The sequence below is a fragment of the Podarcis raffonei genome, chromosome 4 (genome assembly GCF_027172205.1).
Source record: "Podarcis raffonei isolate rPodRaf1 chromosome 4, rPodRaf1.pri, whole genome shotgun sequence".
NCBI lineage: Eukaryota > Metazoa > Chordata > Lepidosauria > Squamata > Lacertidae > Podarcis > Podarcis raffonei.
Genome location: NC_070605.1, coordinates 79,852,422 through 79,867,652, shown reverse-complemented (window position 1 = coordinate 79,867,652; position 15,231 = coordinate 79,852,422). Strand labels below are relative to the sequence as shown.

Sequence of the window (15,231 nt, the reverse complement as noted above, 5' to 3'; positions counted from 1 at the left end):
GGAACTTATGGGCCCTTATAAACCAACTCATTATGCTTGGTCATGGCAATAATTTTAGACACGATGCATTTTTACCTCTTTCATCCTGTTCCAGAATACTGAATGCTGATTTCTCTTTCGTTTTATAGTTTATGTTGCAATACCTGCTGCCTTCCTCCCACCACCCCCTCTCCAATTTGGTATCTTACAGGCTCCTCAAGTGCCAAAGCAGAATGTTCACACACAACCACCCCCATGCATTGCTTTACTATGAAAACACACAATGATTACAGAGCTGGATTTATAGTTTATTTAAGCTGTAAGGAGAATCAAATATTTCAATTACCAATTCTGAAAGTTTATGCTTATGAAAACAAGAGTTTAAAATCAAAGCATCCATTCGGCAATAAGCAGGGCTGACTAATCCCTTTATCCTTCTTAACAGATAAATTTAAACCGTGCAGTTAATAGCATGTTCAAGTAAATTCTTTCATTTTTTTTCAAAAAATGTGTTTTAAAGTTGTTTTTATGTCACACCGAAATAAGAAAAAATCTTGAACACCCTGGTTTTGAATGCACTTTTCTTCTTCTTTACCTCTATTATATAGAATTTTCTTTAAACCCACACAAGGCTACTTAAAACTCGACCATAATTAACAGCATGCTGAAATATTCATTGTACCCCTAAAAAGAATTCACAATCCTAGTCATGTTCACTGCAACATGTAAGAAATGTCAGAATGCACAGAACTGCTCCTGCTGGGAACAACTTGGAGGTTATAATTGAATTGAAAGTAACAAGGAAAAACCAACAACACATACCAATAATTGAATCCCTGCGGAAGACATCTCTATCAAAAATGTAAAATGACAGATGACGAAAACTTCGTGGAATTTCACAGTAGAAGTCTTCTCCATAAAAGGGACTGCGTAAAACAAAAGAAAAAAAATGAGAGTATTTAGAAACAGGAAATCAACAACGAAGTTCTGGTCTACGTAATGCAGTTGCCTGGTGATGATAAGCTACTCTTCCTGTACTCCCATTCCTCTCCCCCCCCCCCAATACATTTATCCCACTTGCTTCCCTATAGGCCATCAATGCACAAAGACCCCGCCCAGATTACCTGTATGCACAGGTATGGTATTGAAACGGACATGCCTCTCTTCCCAACTACTTTGCATGTTTTAGCCAAGGGAGAGGGGGAAGCAGTATGGCCTGAATGCATTGCCTCCCACATCAGAAGCCAGCTGCATTTTCTCCGTCATGCTTCGTCTTCCAAGTGAACCCAGCTGCCTTTCCATAGATGTTATGGAATACAGCATGCATGCAGTCTTATTCTTTGCGCTACTGCAAAGGCTGAGATGCAATGCAAAGCGATTTGCACTACACAATATATTTTCATAATTAAAATATTACCTCCGGTAATTGTTTCTCAATGAAGAAAAACTGAAGACAAGAAAGAGGAATCCTTACACAACCAAAATTTGGCAACTGTGACATATCAGGCCATATCCAATGAGCCATATTCAACGTTCCAGTGGTGCAACAGACTTCCATGGGTGCAATGGGGCTTCCTGTTTTGTTTTGTTGGAGAAACTTTGGAAGCCCCACTGCTCCCAGGGAACCCTACTGGATGCGACCTGAAGTGATGCATCACCACATATTTTATAATGATGCACAAGTGCTACATAGACAGAAGACAGGGCACAATCAGTTAGGTTTAAGAATCAGATAGAATTCAGGACAGAAATAAAACTCCATCTAGACAAGAAAAATGGCTCAAATGGCTTTCTCCCCTTGAATTCTACTAACTGAGGGCAGGGCAGGGAGATGGAGACCCCCAACCCAGAGTGATTATTCAAAATTTTAATGTGAAATAATTGTGCAAAAGAAGACTACAAATAGCTACGCGCTATATGTTAGCAGCACTTTGCTGCTAACATATTCCAACAATATGAGGCCCATCAATAAAACCAAATCATGAATCAGAAGCAGCTGTTGCGAGTCTGCAAATATGCATTTAAAGTAAACAAATTCTACTGAATAGGTTGTAAAAACTGGCCACATTTGGGCAACCCTCTATGTCGGGTTTAAAAGACTGAGAGAAGAACAAGCCATTCGGCCACTCACATGTCCTCTGTAGAAACTATGGCCAACAGCTTTGGAATAAATAAGGCTATAAAAAGCCATGGTTTCAAGTTGGCATAATATCATGACATGTTCTGAAACCATGAAACACAATTTTCTGGTTAAGAAGAAAGGGGAATTATAATAATTATTGGTTTGTTCTCTCCTGTCATGAGGAGAGGAGTTGCTGGCAGGGTAAAGAGGTGTGTGCCTTGAGTATTCGCCAAAGATTGCCAAATGCAGCTCTGCAGGCAGGGAATTCCACCATTGAGGGGCTACCACACAGAACATCATCTTCCATGTCACATACATTCCAACTTCTAAGGGTGGCAGAACTAACCCGTCTGCTGATCTTACCACCCCAGAGATAAGAGATAGGGAAGAAGGTGGTCTCTCAGGTATTTGGGGCCTAAGTTGTCCTAAAATATATCCTAACAATCTATATACAACCTGAATATATTTGTAAAGCATTGATAGCAGTCAATAAGTTGGAATCATGTTATTGCACACTGGAGTGGGGGGCGGGGCACAGCATATATATTTTTTCTTTCTGGCTTCCAGGTTGTTACAGATTTTACAATGATTATATTCACTTGTTTGAAAAGTTATGCAGCAGAACTTTAAAGAAACGATAACTAGCACTCATTGGGCACAAACTCACATTAACTTGTTTCTGGGAAAATCCCTAAAATTACTGGATGTTCAATGGAATTGAAAAGCGCCTAGCTTTCGCTGCATCATGCCCTTAATTTTAAGCAATATTAATGACCTATCAAAACGAGACCTAGTTTAACATTTTATTTGTTTGCACCTTGATAATTCAAATTCATCTTTATCAGGATGAATGCAGATTTCTGGGACAGAATGTTAAATTTCAATTCACAATTTATTTATTCATCTATTCCCCAAGGGAAGGAAATGCACTAAAATGTGACATCTGCTTCGAAGACTGGATATAAGAATAAATGTCGGAATGTACGTTTGTGACATAAATGAAAATCAAACATCCACTTTATTTTCCATGTGTATATGGAGAAGCAAATTAGCAGCAAGTGCAAGCCAGGAATTTCTGCAGGCTTATCTACAAATCTGTCTTTAATTTGAAAGTTATTTCTCATCTTGATTGTGTCTGCTGCTCTTGTCAACAGCTGTCATTGCCATCATTCACAGAAACTGAAGGAGCTGTGGCTGGGAAAACAGTGAAAGGTTCTTTTCCCATTAAGTTTTTGTACACTTTAATAAAAAAAAATATTGATGATCCAGCTTAATTGAAGTATTAGTCAGGTGCAATGATAGAAAACAATTAAATATGTGGGTGTAACAGTCTGCATTCCTTAACTGCAAACCTTGTCAGAGTTAATCTTCTAACACCAGAAATATAATGAAATTTAGCAATTACAGGTAAATCCCACAACTGACTTCTTGACGGAGTCTATGGAATTACTCTCAGTATTAAGTGGCTTCTTGCGGCGCCTTAACCAAAATGGTTTAAGGAACTTAAAACTTTAATAACGCTTAAAACATTTTGCATGACAAGCTCTCTCACAACATTCAGTCTCTCAGACGACAGCCATTCACACCGTTTAGGAGTCAAAAAACATTGCATCTAATTCTCAGCTAGAGATTTAAAAAGCAGACTTGATGTTTATTGTGTTACTCCGTGTTTGGGATGGAAATGAGGAAGAAAAAATGTATATATATAGTGACTAATAATGGAGCATCCCAAATAGAATTGCTTACATGTGGATTTTAAATGTGCTTTTAAAAAAAAAGTCATTAAAATGCCACAGAAAATATTACATCCTCTGACTGGTCTACAATGTTTAGAAATGCCTGATTCATTCTCTTGGAACAAATGAAAAGTACTTCCTAGCAACTGTGAGCTACATGCAAATATAAAGAAAATTAACAGGGCTGTGGAAAAGGTGCCTCCTGGAACTCAAAGTGTCTACGAGAAACTTCCGTTCATACACTCATGACCTCAGTCCAACTCCTGCTAGCGACCAAGCGGCTTCATCAGTTAGGGGTGCTGATCTATGGTAGAAATTGAGAGATGTATTCTGCCAATTCAACAGGTCTCAAATAAGCTTCCTCATTGAAGTAACAGCAGCAGCACCCCCCCAAAAAAAGTACTCTCCCAAATTCAGGAAGGGCCCTCTGAGGTAGCATTCTTAAAAAGAACAAGGGGCGGCCTTGGGAAGTCATTTTTGCCTTTTCACTCCATGGACAAGCAAAGCAAGGCCACTGAAGCTGCTGTAATGTTGAATCCTAGGTTCGCTACAAAACTGTCAACAGTCAGGCTGCGTCATTCTAAAGGGGGGGGCATACAAGAATGAATAAAGAACATGAGTTTCACAAAAGATACGGCCAAAATTAGAGATGCATAAAGGTAAAGGGACCCCTGACCGTTAAGTCCAGTCACGAACGACTCTGGGGCTGCGGCGCTTATCTCGCTTTATTGGCTGAGGGAGCCGACGTACAGCTTCCGGGTCATGTGGCCAGCATAACTAAGCCGCTTCTGGAGAAACCAGAGCAGCGCACAGAAACGCTGTTTACCTTCCCGCCGCAGTGGTACCTATTTATCTACTTTGCACTTTGACGTGCTTTCGAACTGCTAGGTGGGCAGGAGCAGGGACTGAGCAATGGGAGCTCACCTTGTCGCGGGGATTTGAACCGCCGACCTTCTGATCGGCAAGCCCAAGCGGCTCAGTGGTTTAGACCACAGCACCACCCGTGTGACACTAGAGAAATATGGCATCCCTATATTTGGCTGAAAAATGATTTTAAAAATTGCAAATATTTCCCCCCCCCCAATCATGCTGAAGATCCTTTGGACAAGCAGGTCTTGGTGGGCAACGTTTCACCCCACACTTGGAACACTCTTTTTTAATTTGCTCCCAAGTCTCAGACGCTGAGAGAAATGCCAGTATCCATTATCGTAAGGTGCAAAAGGCAGCCAACCTAGCATAGCCTGGAGGGAGGGAGGACTGGCCTGGGCAGTCTTGGAGCAGAATGGAGTAAGCCAGCCTCCTCAAGGGGACTGGGACTGCCTCAATGCTGCTGGACATAATTCAAACGCCATTTACTTCTAATGCTCACTACAACCCATCAAAATATCAAAGGACATGGTAGAATCTTTGAAGCTTTTCTTCTTTACTGAAGCCGAAACCAATCCTATCAGTGGCCAAAAAGATCTGTTCAGAGAATAAAATCCTTTAAATAATAATCATAAAAAACCGCTCTTGAGCGAATTTACTTCTGGACTAGCTCCAGCAATGAACTCATGTCCTTCCCAGGAGAGCTTCATTATAAACGGGTTAACATTAATTTCTTGCGAGGAGGGAATTAATCTCTTAAAAGAAATTTAGATCAAATGTGAGTGTTTTGAATTTTGCAAAAATGAGGTATTCATTTGAATTTTATTAGCAGCGTTCAACAGTAATGCAAGAGATGAAACGCCATGGTGCACCTATAGCAGCAAAACCCGGAAGCCTCCGTCTGCCCCAGCTGCAACAAAACATGTCTCTCCCCTATCTACAGCCACAGCAGGCGCTGTAACTCTCCAACTCTCCATGGTGCACCTATAGCAGCAAAACCCGGAAGCCTCCGTCTGCCCCAGCTGCAACAAAACATGTCTCTCCCCTATCTACAGCCACAGCAGGCGCTGTAACTCTCCAACAGTTCAACTTTAGCCCCAAAGACACACTCTTCCATCGTCTCCCAAGACAGACGGATACTGACAACAATATAACTTGTAAATCCTAGTATTTTGAATATACTTTTGCTTTCAGTACTATTTCTTCCCTGCTCATCCAGCTACTTTTGAATTCTGGATCACCTCAGCATTTCGCATTGCAGGATGAATGAATGATAGAGAGAGAGAGAGAGAGAGAGAGAGAGAGAGAGAGAGAGAGAGTGTGTACATACACATACACGCACCCAGCCTTGGATAGCAGGACTGGAAAAATCTGAGGTGCTGAGGGGTTATAAAAAAGCAAGGCAGGATAACTAGAAATTTATGAACTACATGAACTACAAAGTGTCTTGTGGCATATTAAAACAGTAACAAATTTATTATGGCATAAGCTTTCATGGATTAGTTTAAGCATTTTCTCAGCTCTGAATAGTGATTGCTCCTAAATATTTGATAGTAGCTTCTGGGTATTTGAAATCTTTTCAGCCCTGTTGTGACACACTTTCATAAGCAGTTCACCCGTTGGGCATGATGGTCTGGTTCAGAGCCAAGTAGAACTACTAGACAAAGTGGGAGGCAGGAACCAAAGCTACAGCTTTTGCAAAAGCTTTCTCCAGTATTCTTCTTTTCGCCATAAGACGACTGACCAGCTACAACGTGAAAGAGTACACACCTAGAGAATCAATTTCTGCAGAAGAACTTCACAACATGTGGCAATGTTGATAATTCATATGGGCAAATATATACAGTGGTACCTCGGGTTACAGATGCTTCAGGTTACAGACGCTTCAGGTTACAGACTCCACTAACCCAGAAATATTACCCCGGGTTAAGAACTTTGCTTCAGGATGAGAACAGAAATTGTGCAGCAGCGGCACGGCAGCAGCGGGAGGCCCCATTAGCTAAAGCGGTGCTTCAGGTTAAGAACAGTATCAGGTTAAGAACGGACCTCCAGAACAAATTAAGTTAACCCAAGGTACCACTGTATATGCTTATTCACAGGAGTTCAATATTTATGTATGATTCCACTTAACTTCCAGATTTGGTCCAAGCAGTTTATACAGCCAAAAAAACCCCCAGACTAACAATGAAGGAAAGTCTAATTTTATATTATATTATTTGCAACTGGCTTGGCTGAGCTATTAGTGATGCATTCATTTGTTAAACCCATTTTCTTGGTTAAATCCATCTAGGAGAAGGAAAACTCTTGATCCTTAACCTCCACTTCCTTGCAGGTTATCTTCAGGAGAAGAACAGGCTAAGGCAAGGGTTGGCAAAGTTTTTGCGGCTTGGGGTAGTTCACGGTCCCGCACACGCTGCGGTAAGCCGGAGTGTGTGTGTGTGTGTGTGTGCACGCATGCACTCGCAAGCGCTATTTCTGGCACTCCTTCTGGCACGGAGGAGGCATGCACAGCTTCCCATTGGTTGTAGGAGCTTCCTGCAGCCAATGGGAAGCCAGCCAGCGCCGCCGGAAGGAGGTCCCCGCTCTGTTCTGCACTGGTTTACCGCAGCACACAGGAGCCGACTGAGTGGGGGTCCCCGAGCGGACGGCGGGGGTCCATGGGCTGGTTAAATGACCCCCATGGGCCTTAAGTTGCTGACCCCTGAGCTAAGGAGTAAACCCTACACAAATCCAGAGTAGAGTCCCTAAGACAATTGGATGGCTTCTTGTGTGCCTCCTTCCAGTAACTCCTGCAGTCCAGCTAGTGCCAAATGTATTGCTTTCTTTTCCTTTGGACCATATCAGCAAGGCTGAAAGGGGGCTCGTGTCATCTGGGCAGCCCAGGACCTCCATACACACTTTCCCAGGCTTGTGCCCCAGTGTGGTCACTTAGGTGCTTCTAATGCAGTGGTTTTACTTTACCCCCAGAGGCACACTCCACAGACTCTCTAGATGGACCGATGGCTCTCACTTCCAGCACCATGCAACATGGCTATCTGCCTACCTGCAAGTACTGAATAAGGATAACCTGATGCCACTATGTACCTTAGAATCCAGGAAGGAGCAATGCAGATGGATGTAGCATTTATCACTCCCATCTCCATTTTTTAAGGGTCTTGGATGGGATTTAGGGTGGGAAAGGGCTGAAAAAAACGTGGAATCTTCCCAGGGAAAATGTCAAAAGTTTCCGGTCTGCACAACCCTACCCTTAATGACATTCGCTACAGAATGTGCGCTCCTTAAAAGCTTTGATTCCAATGGAGTGAAGACTGCCTAGATGTCTGCAATCTGCCCCAGTGAAGTGTGACATTAAGTAATTACCACTGGTCAGTCACGGCCAAAGTTCCTAAAGGAACTGGAGAACAGATGCAATTTCTGCTATCTGTCCAGGGTAAAACATGTTCTGCTTGAAGGTACCATTCTGCACCACCTTTTGGTTAATTGGTTAAGAGGTATGGACCGGAACAGATACCTGTGCTCATCATTAACTTACATCGACAGCTACAGAGAGAGAGAGGAATGGATCATGTGCGATTGTCAGCCTGCTGTGGAAAATTACTCTGCAGTAGATAGTGGAAGGAAGCATGTATGTCCTCGAGCCACAAAAAGTTTTGCCTGCCTGTTAACTTGTTGTATAATTATGTACACACCAATAGCAACTTACAGGAAGCTTACAGCATTAAAAAAAAAAAAAAGATAGAACATGCTCCTGCTTCATGGAGCTTAGCATCCAACATAAGAAGAAAACATAAGCATCCAACATAAGAAGAGAGAGAAGAGTGGCAAGGGATGTGAACAAATATTCACATTCTTTCATTGGGATTGAGATTCTATTCTTTGATTCCTTAAATATAATGTTGAGCATGATGATCCAAATGGTCTCACCGATGAGTAAACCTTTAACAAAATCTTTTGTTCCCTCTTACTGCACTTTGCAGAGACCTCTTAAACTCACTAAGGTTGTAATCCTGCGTGAGGTTAAATCAACAGGGCACAACTATGCCTAATTGCAGTCTAAATGCATTTCAGCAGTTTCTGCAAGTAGTGACAGACAACCTTAATCATCCTTTCCTTTCTGATTCCTCCACTCCACCCTTGCTTGAAAAGGAAAGGATGTTCATTCTCAGAAAGTGGGTCAAGTCAGCACTGCATTCACCTGCTCTTGAGTGGTTCAAATTCTGTTGTGAGTGTCAGGTGTGGCCATCAAAAAAACTGAAGGGCAGACCGACTTCCTTGTGCCCCACCTCTGCCTAATTCCGTTTTGTCAGTGTCTTTCGCCACTCCCATTTCTCAGCTCACAAGAAGCTCAGGAGGACAGAATGCATGTGAGAACTCAATCTGGGGGTTGTATTTTGGGCTGGGGAGTTAAAGGAAAGTGGTGGGTCAGGCACAGGTGTAGGTGGGAGACAGAAAAAAATAAGCATCGTGGACAAGTCATTAAAGGTAAACTTAAAGGGACCCCGACCATTAGGTCCAGTTGTGACCGACTCTGGCGTTGCAGCGCTCATCTCGTTTATTGGCCGAGGGAGCCAGCGTACAGCTTCCGGGTCATGTGGCCAGCATGACTAAGCCGCTTCTGGTGAACCAGAGCAGCGCACGGAAACGCCGTTTACCTTCCCGTCGGAGCGGTACCTATTTATCTACTTGCACTTTGATGTGCTTTCGAACTGCTAGGTTGGCAGGAGCAGGGACCAAGCAACGGGAGCTCACCCCGGCGCGGGGATTCGAACCGCCGACCTTCGGATCAGCAAGTCCTAGGCTCTGTGGTTTAACCCACAGTGCCACCCGTGTCCCTTGGACAAGTCATTAGCAGTTGAGAAAGTTATCGCATTCATCATACTAAAGCAAAGTTAGATGAAACCTGAGGGAAATTGCTTCAGTAAGGGGCAGAGGAGACATGTTGGCGAAAACTGCTTCCTCTGCTGTACACAGATTTCTGCAAAGGCTCTTACAGTATAATCCAGCACATGTCTACACGAAATAATGCTTTGCTCTGTTCAGTGGGGCTTACTCTCAGATAAGTGTGCACAGGATTGCCACCTTGAGCTTTGCAAATTTGGTCATCCCTGCCCTCACTAAGTTATTAGGAAAGGGTATGCTAGAGAGAAAGACATGATGCTTTTGGGGGGGGGCAGGGGGAGAGGAAACATTCCCTGGTCGCATCTTGAGAGCTAAACAGGCTTTTGCTAGAAATAAGCACATCATGATTGCAGAGAAGCTACAACGCACCAGTTTAATGTTATAGGAATGTCTAAAAATAACATTTCCCCCCCTCTTCCATCCACCCTCAAAGGACTTATTTTCTCAATAGGAAAGGGTTATTGGATTAGTCCAGCAAAGTGACGTCAATGAAGACAATAAACCCTCCTGTGGGCCATTTTAATGATCTTTGAAATGTAAAAATACGTGGAGCTTCATCCTCTGAGAAAGAGAGAAGGATTCAATTGACAAGAGAGTTAAGGATTCACTCCTACACCCATGTACATGGGAATAAGATTCACTGAACTCAATCGGACTTACCTCTGAGTAGACAACTATAGGAGTGCTCTGAAAAAACCTGAAGCATTTACTTGAAAGTTCCATGGATTTTCAACAGATAAAGTGAAACCGTAACCACTCGACTACACTTCCCTTTGTCATGTCTCTGGCAGCCCCGCTCCCAATACCCGCAATCCACACTTGGGGGGGGAACACATTTGGGGAACATGCGACACACAAACAAGCTCCCCCCCCCATGATGCAAAATTCTGTATAACTGGGTTCTATACATCTAGTTCAGCCCTACCAAATGGGTTTTCTCAAGAAAATAACATTTTGTGTGTGTGTTTTTACAAGGAAAAATACAAGATGCCAGGATTCTGAGATACTACTGGGCAATTTATACAAGTGACAGGCGCTTGATGCAGCTCTTCTCCAGAAAGCAAAATAAAGTATCTTGAACTCCAAATAAATGTACAGTAGAAAACTGCTAGGATACTTTTTAATTCAAAATAAATGTTGTTACCATAGTGATTTCTCCACTATTTTGGTCCTGAAAACCTCTTCCTGGTCCAGGTTTACAGTACAGTAGCAATCCCTCATCTTGTTTGGCCCTGGATACGTAGGAAGATTTTTAGCTTCTCCTAAAAAGAAGAGGAAAAGAATTAGGGAAACGTATTGGGAGAAACAATGCACGGTTAAATTTTGGAATTCTTAAAATGTTGTCCCACTTGTGGAAGCTGGGAGGCAATCATCACGTAAAGCAGATGTTTCTATTGAATATACCCAAGTACTTTTCAGGCTTTTACTCCTATTGAATATACATTTAAAATGCCTAGTACAGTATTGTGGTTCAGCTATCGGATTACAATGGGGACTTGGGTTCGGCCTCTTGTCTAAAGCCCCTGAAGAGGTAACAACACTGATAGGAGTGGAGTACAGTAAACCCACAAGTTATGCACTTTTAGCTCCATACATTCAGCTTTACATGCTTGGCAATTTAAAAAATAAAATAAAATAAAATTTGAAGGAAGTGGGCATCGAGGGAAGACTTTGGCAACTCCACCCGCCATTGAACCCAATGGACTTTGACTACAGTGGTACCTCGGGTTAAGTACTTAATTCGTTCCGGAGGTCCGTTCTGAACCTGAAACGGTTCTTAACCTGAAGCACCACTTTAGCTAATGGGGCCTCCTGCTGCCGCCGCGCCGCCAGAGCCCGATTTCTGTTCTTATCCTGAAGCAAAGTTCTTAACCTGAAGCACTATTTCTGGGTTAGCGGAGTCTGTAACCTGAAGCATATGTAACCTGAAGTGTATGTAACCCAAGGTACCACTGTATATGCGAATTTGGAGCGATCCCCAGAACATAACCCCTGCATAAGTACTTACTGTACTCACTTCACACACACACACACACACAATCTCTGACCAGTTCAAACATTATCTAAGGCTCTGTTGTGTCCCCTCCCCTTCACAGAGGACAAAGCATAGAAAGGTGGGAAGAAGTGAACCTCTTTTTTTATCAAGTATCCATGTGGAGATATGCATTGTATTAGGTGCATAGTGAGACAGAGAAGGTACACACACACACACACACACACACACACACACGGTAAAATCACATTTGGCTGGGAACACAGAATACTGAGCATGTAATTTTAAAATGCCATCTCATTCTTAAAACTGCACCAGCTGAAAAAGCTGAAAAGCATCTTCATGTATGCGACAACGGCCACGAGAGTTCTAATAGCACAAGGATGGAAGACTGAAGAAACCCCAACTAAAGAATCATGGCAAGAAAAATTGATGGACTATGCAGAACTGGCAAAACTGACATATAAGCTACGGGACAAGGATAACTGCGACTTTAAAGATGAATGGGAACCCTTTACAAAGTATTTGAAGACGCAACAAAGCAAACTGGACTCCTTGGCTGGCTTTGAATAAACATTCACAAACTTTTTATTGATAATAATCAGCTAAATAGTTTGAGGATCTATACAACTGTGTAACATGCAGAAAACAACATTCTTAGAGAAATCAAAGGCTGGAACTGAGGGAAGTTGGGGGGTGGGGGTGGGGGGAGGGAAGGAAAACGGGGGGCGGGGAATAAGGATGATACGTTTCTGGATAATGTTTTGTTTTAATTTTGAATAAAAAAAGTTTTAAAAAACAACAACTGTACCAGCTACCGCCCTAAACCGTTACTTTTGACAACTGCCAATAGTAAGCTATCTGAGCTGACAAAACCACACTCCTTTGCAAGTCTCAACGCCCACCATCTAGGAGAGGTCCACAGTGCAGCAGCTTCTCAAAGCGGCATCAACCACTCCTGCCACAGGAAAAAGTGTAAAAACGTGGATTTGTCCCACGTTTCATAGGGCTGGTGCCATTTTGCCTCCACAAGAACAAGGAGTCATAGCGCAGCAGCTTCCATGTCAGAAAGGGTCCACTAATCAGTTTGGTGCAGTAGAAGTCAGAAGCCCGTTAGAAAACGAATTTAACTTTCCCTTTCACTCCGTAAAACTTGCAAATGGTTTTTTTCCAAGCCTTTTCTGCTCCCTTGAGGATTTCCAGAAGCAAGCGCTCTATGTTTTATTGTGTTTCTGCAGTAGAGAGAGAGATTATCATCAGGTGATACACAAAACCCAGAACACTCTCTCCTGATAAGATACCAAGGGGTAGCAGTTTGTGAGCGGATGGGTGAATCTTATTTGCAACCACGTCTGAATGCGTTAAGATTCAGGTGTCCAGTTGGAACCGTTGAGATGGCAGGCATGGATCCACTCATTACCACCCAGTTTCAACGGAACTGGAGGAAGGAAGTGAAGAGAGACTAGCAACAGCAGCCGATAACTACGACAATAGGCCCAAATGAGTCAAGCGATACTACCTAACTATGCACAATATCTGCTGTAGGCAAGGTGGGGAAAATGTATCTGGCTTGAATTTTAATGAGAAACTATCTATCTTGCAATTCTTGAGCTAATACCTCCTAATACCATTCCTTTTAGGTTCTACCCAAGACTGTAAGTCCTATTTGGGTGTTCTTTTTACTCACATGTAAGTAAACATAGGGACGTGGGTGGCGCTGTGGGTTAAACCACAGAGCCTAGGACTTGCCGATCAGAAGGTTGGCAGTTCGAATCCCCGCGGCGGGGTGTGCTCCCGTTCCTTGGCCCCTGCTCCTGCCAACCTAGCAGTTCGAAAGCACGTCAAAGTGCAAGTAGATAAATAGGTACCACTCCAGCGGGAAGGTAAACGGTGTTTCCGTGCGCTGCTCTGGTTTGCCAGAAGCGGCTTAGTCATGCTGGCCACATGATCCGGAAGCTGTACACCGGCTCCCTCAGTCAATAAAGCGAGATGAGCGCCGCAACCCCAGAGTCGGCCACAACTGGACCTAATGGTCAGGGGTCCCTTTACCTTTATGGGCATGCTGCCAAGCCCCGCCTCCTCCAGCACATCTCTTTTCCCCAGTCAGGGTTTTGGATTGCATGGGGAATTGCCACAAGTAGAGGAGGTTCCCTGCTTCAATGTTTACCCTCAAATTCCAGGAGAGTTGTAACATGGGATGAGGGCGACACACTAGAGCTTGCTCCCCTCTTGCACTAATGTTTACATGCGAGTAACCCGAATGCCCACATAGGGCTTGCATTTGCTTAACTGTTTTGAGAATACGTTTCCATCCTATTCCCCAAAACATTTGAATGAGTCAATTCAAAAGGCCTATGTCAGGTGAATGCTTTCACGCTTTTCATCGCAAGCCTGAAACCAGAACATTAGTAAAAGAAAGAGATTAACTTTCTAACAAATGAGTGCATAAAAAAGGAAGTACCACGTCATCTTGAAAAACGAGACGTCTTTTCAGTAATGTGTGGGAATTTGTCAGTTCTTCAGTGAGATATTCTTGAATGCTCAAACCATTTCCAGTTTCCATGGATTATTTTACAGTGATGCTCTGAAATCCTGGAGACCGCCGCCATTAATAAGACCGTCTTGCCATGCAGCGTGAACTGCATAGATGTTGCCTCAGGCGCTCTAGAAAATTTGAAACCAGTGGCCTAGTGTTGGTGAATGCTTTTCACATCGACTTCTCTGCCACAGAACCTGTGTGCACTTCTAAAAAACAAAAAACCTATGACAGAGCGGCCCAACTTTTCATACCAAGTGGGGCCACAAGAGTACTTTGACATGGAACCCACAGGTCACACATGGCCTTGTTGCATGCTCAGGGGGCAAGGCAAAGATCTGACCCCACCTCTCTGCCCAAACCCACCTTCCCAAAGCCAGCTGAGGCACCAGTCTTTGGGAAGGAGAAGCAATGCTCTGGCTGGACTCTAGAGCCTTCCAACCCCTTTCCCAAACTTGGGAAAGCACTGACTAGGTTTCGGGAAAGAGGAAGGAGGACTTTAGGACCCTGTCAGAGACCTCACAATGGAAGAATGGTGTGATATAAAAGCACAATCAATCAATCAATCAATCAATCGACTAAACCCCTGTGACACAACTGCAACACACAAGCAAGTTCCTTACAAGCGAGGGAAAGGCATGTGCTTAAATGTTCTTAAAAGGTAAAGGGACCCCTGACAGTTAAGTCCAGTCACAGATGACTCTGGGGTTGAGGTGCTCATCTCGCTTTACAGGCCGAGGGAGCTGATGCTTGTCCGCAGACAGTTTTTCCCGGGTCATGTGGCCAGCATGACTAACCCCCTTCTGGCGCAATGGAACACCAAAACCAGAACATTGCACGGAAATGCTGTTTACCTTCCCGCTGGAGCGGTACCTATTCATCTACTTGCACTTTTTGGGGGTGTTTTCGAACTGCTGGGTTGGCAGGAGCAGGGACCGAGCAACAGGAGCTCACCCCATCGCAGGGATTTGAACTGCCTACCTTCTGATCGGCAAGCCCAAGGCTCAGTGGTTTAGACTACACCGCCACTGAAATGTTCTTATTAAGTCCCAAAATTGGGTGCTGGTAACTTCCGGCTCCACTTAAAAGCCTGGATTCA

General features: G+C 43.5%; 1 protein-coding gene across 2 annotated transcripts in view; it reads right to left on the bottom strand.

Annotated features, from left to right (window-relative positions):
* Window positions 1-15,231, bottom strand: part of RASA3 (RAS p21 protein activator 3) — a 147,716-nt gene that overhangs the window by 63,861 nt on the left and 68,624 nt on the right. For both annotated transcript variants that reach the window (XM_053384310.1, XM_053384309.1), the window contains exons 2-3: window positions 10,748-10,865; window positions 802-905 (exon numbers count right to left, since the gene is read on the bottom strand). In XM_053384310.1, coding sequence (XP_053240285.1) covers window positions 802-905; window positions 10,748-10,824 — 181 coding nt within the window. In that variant the 5' untranslated portion in view covers window positions 10,825-10,865. The remainder of the gene's footprint in view (window positions 1-801; window positions 906-10,747; window positions 10,866-15,231) is intronic.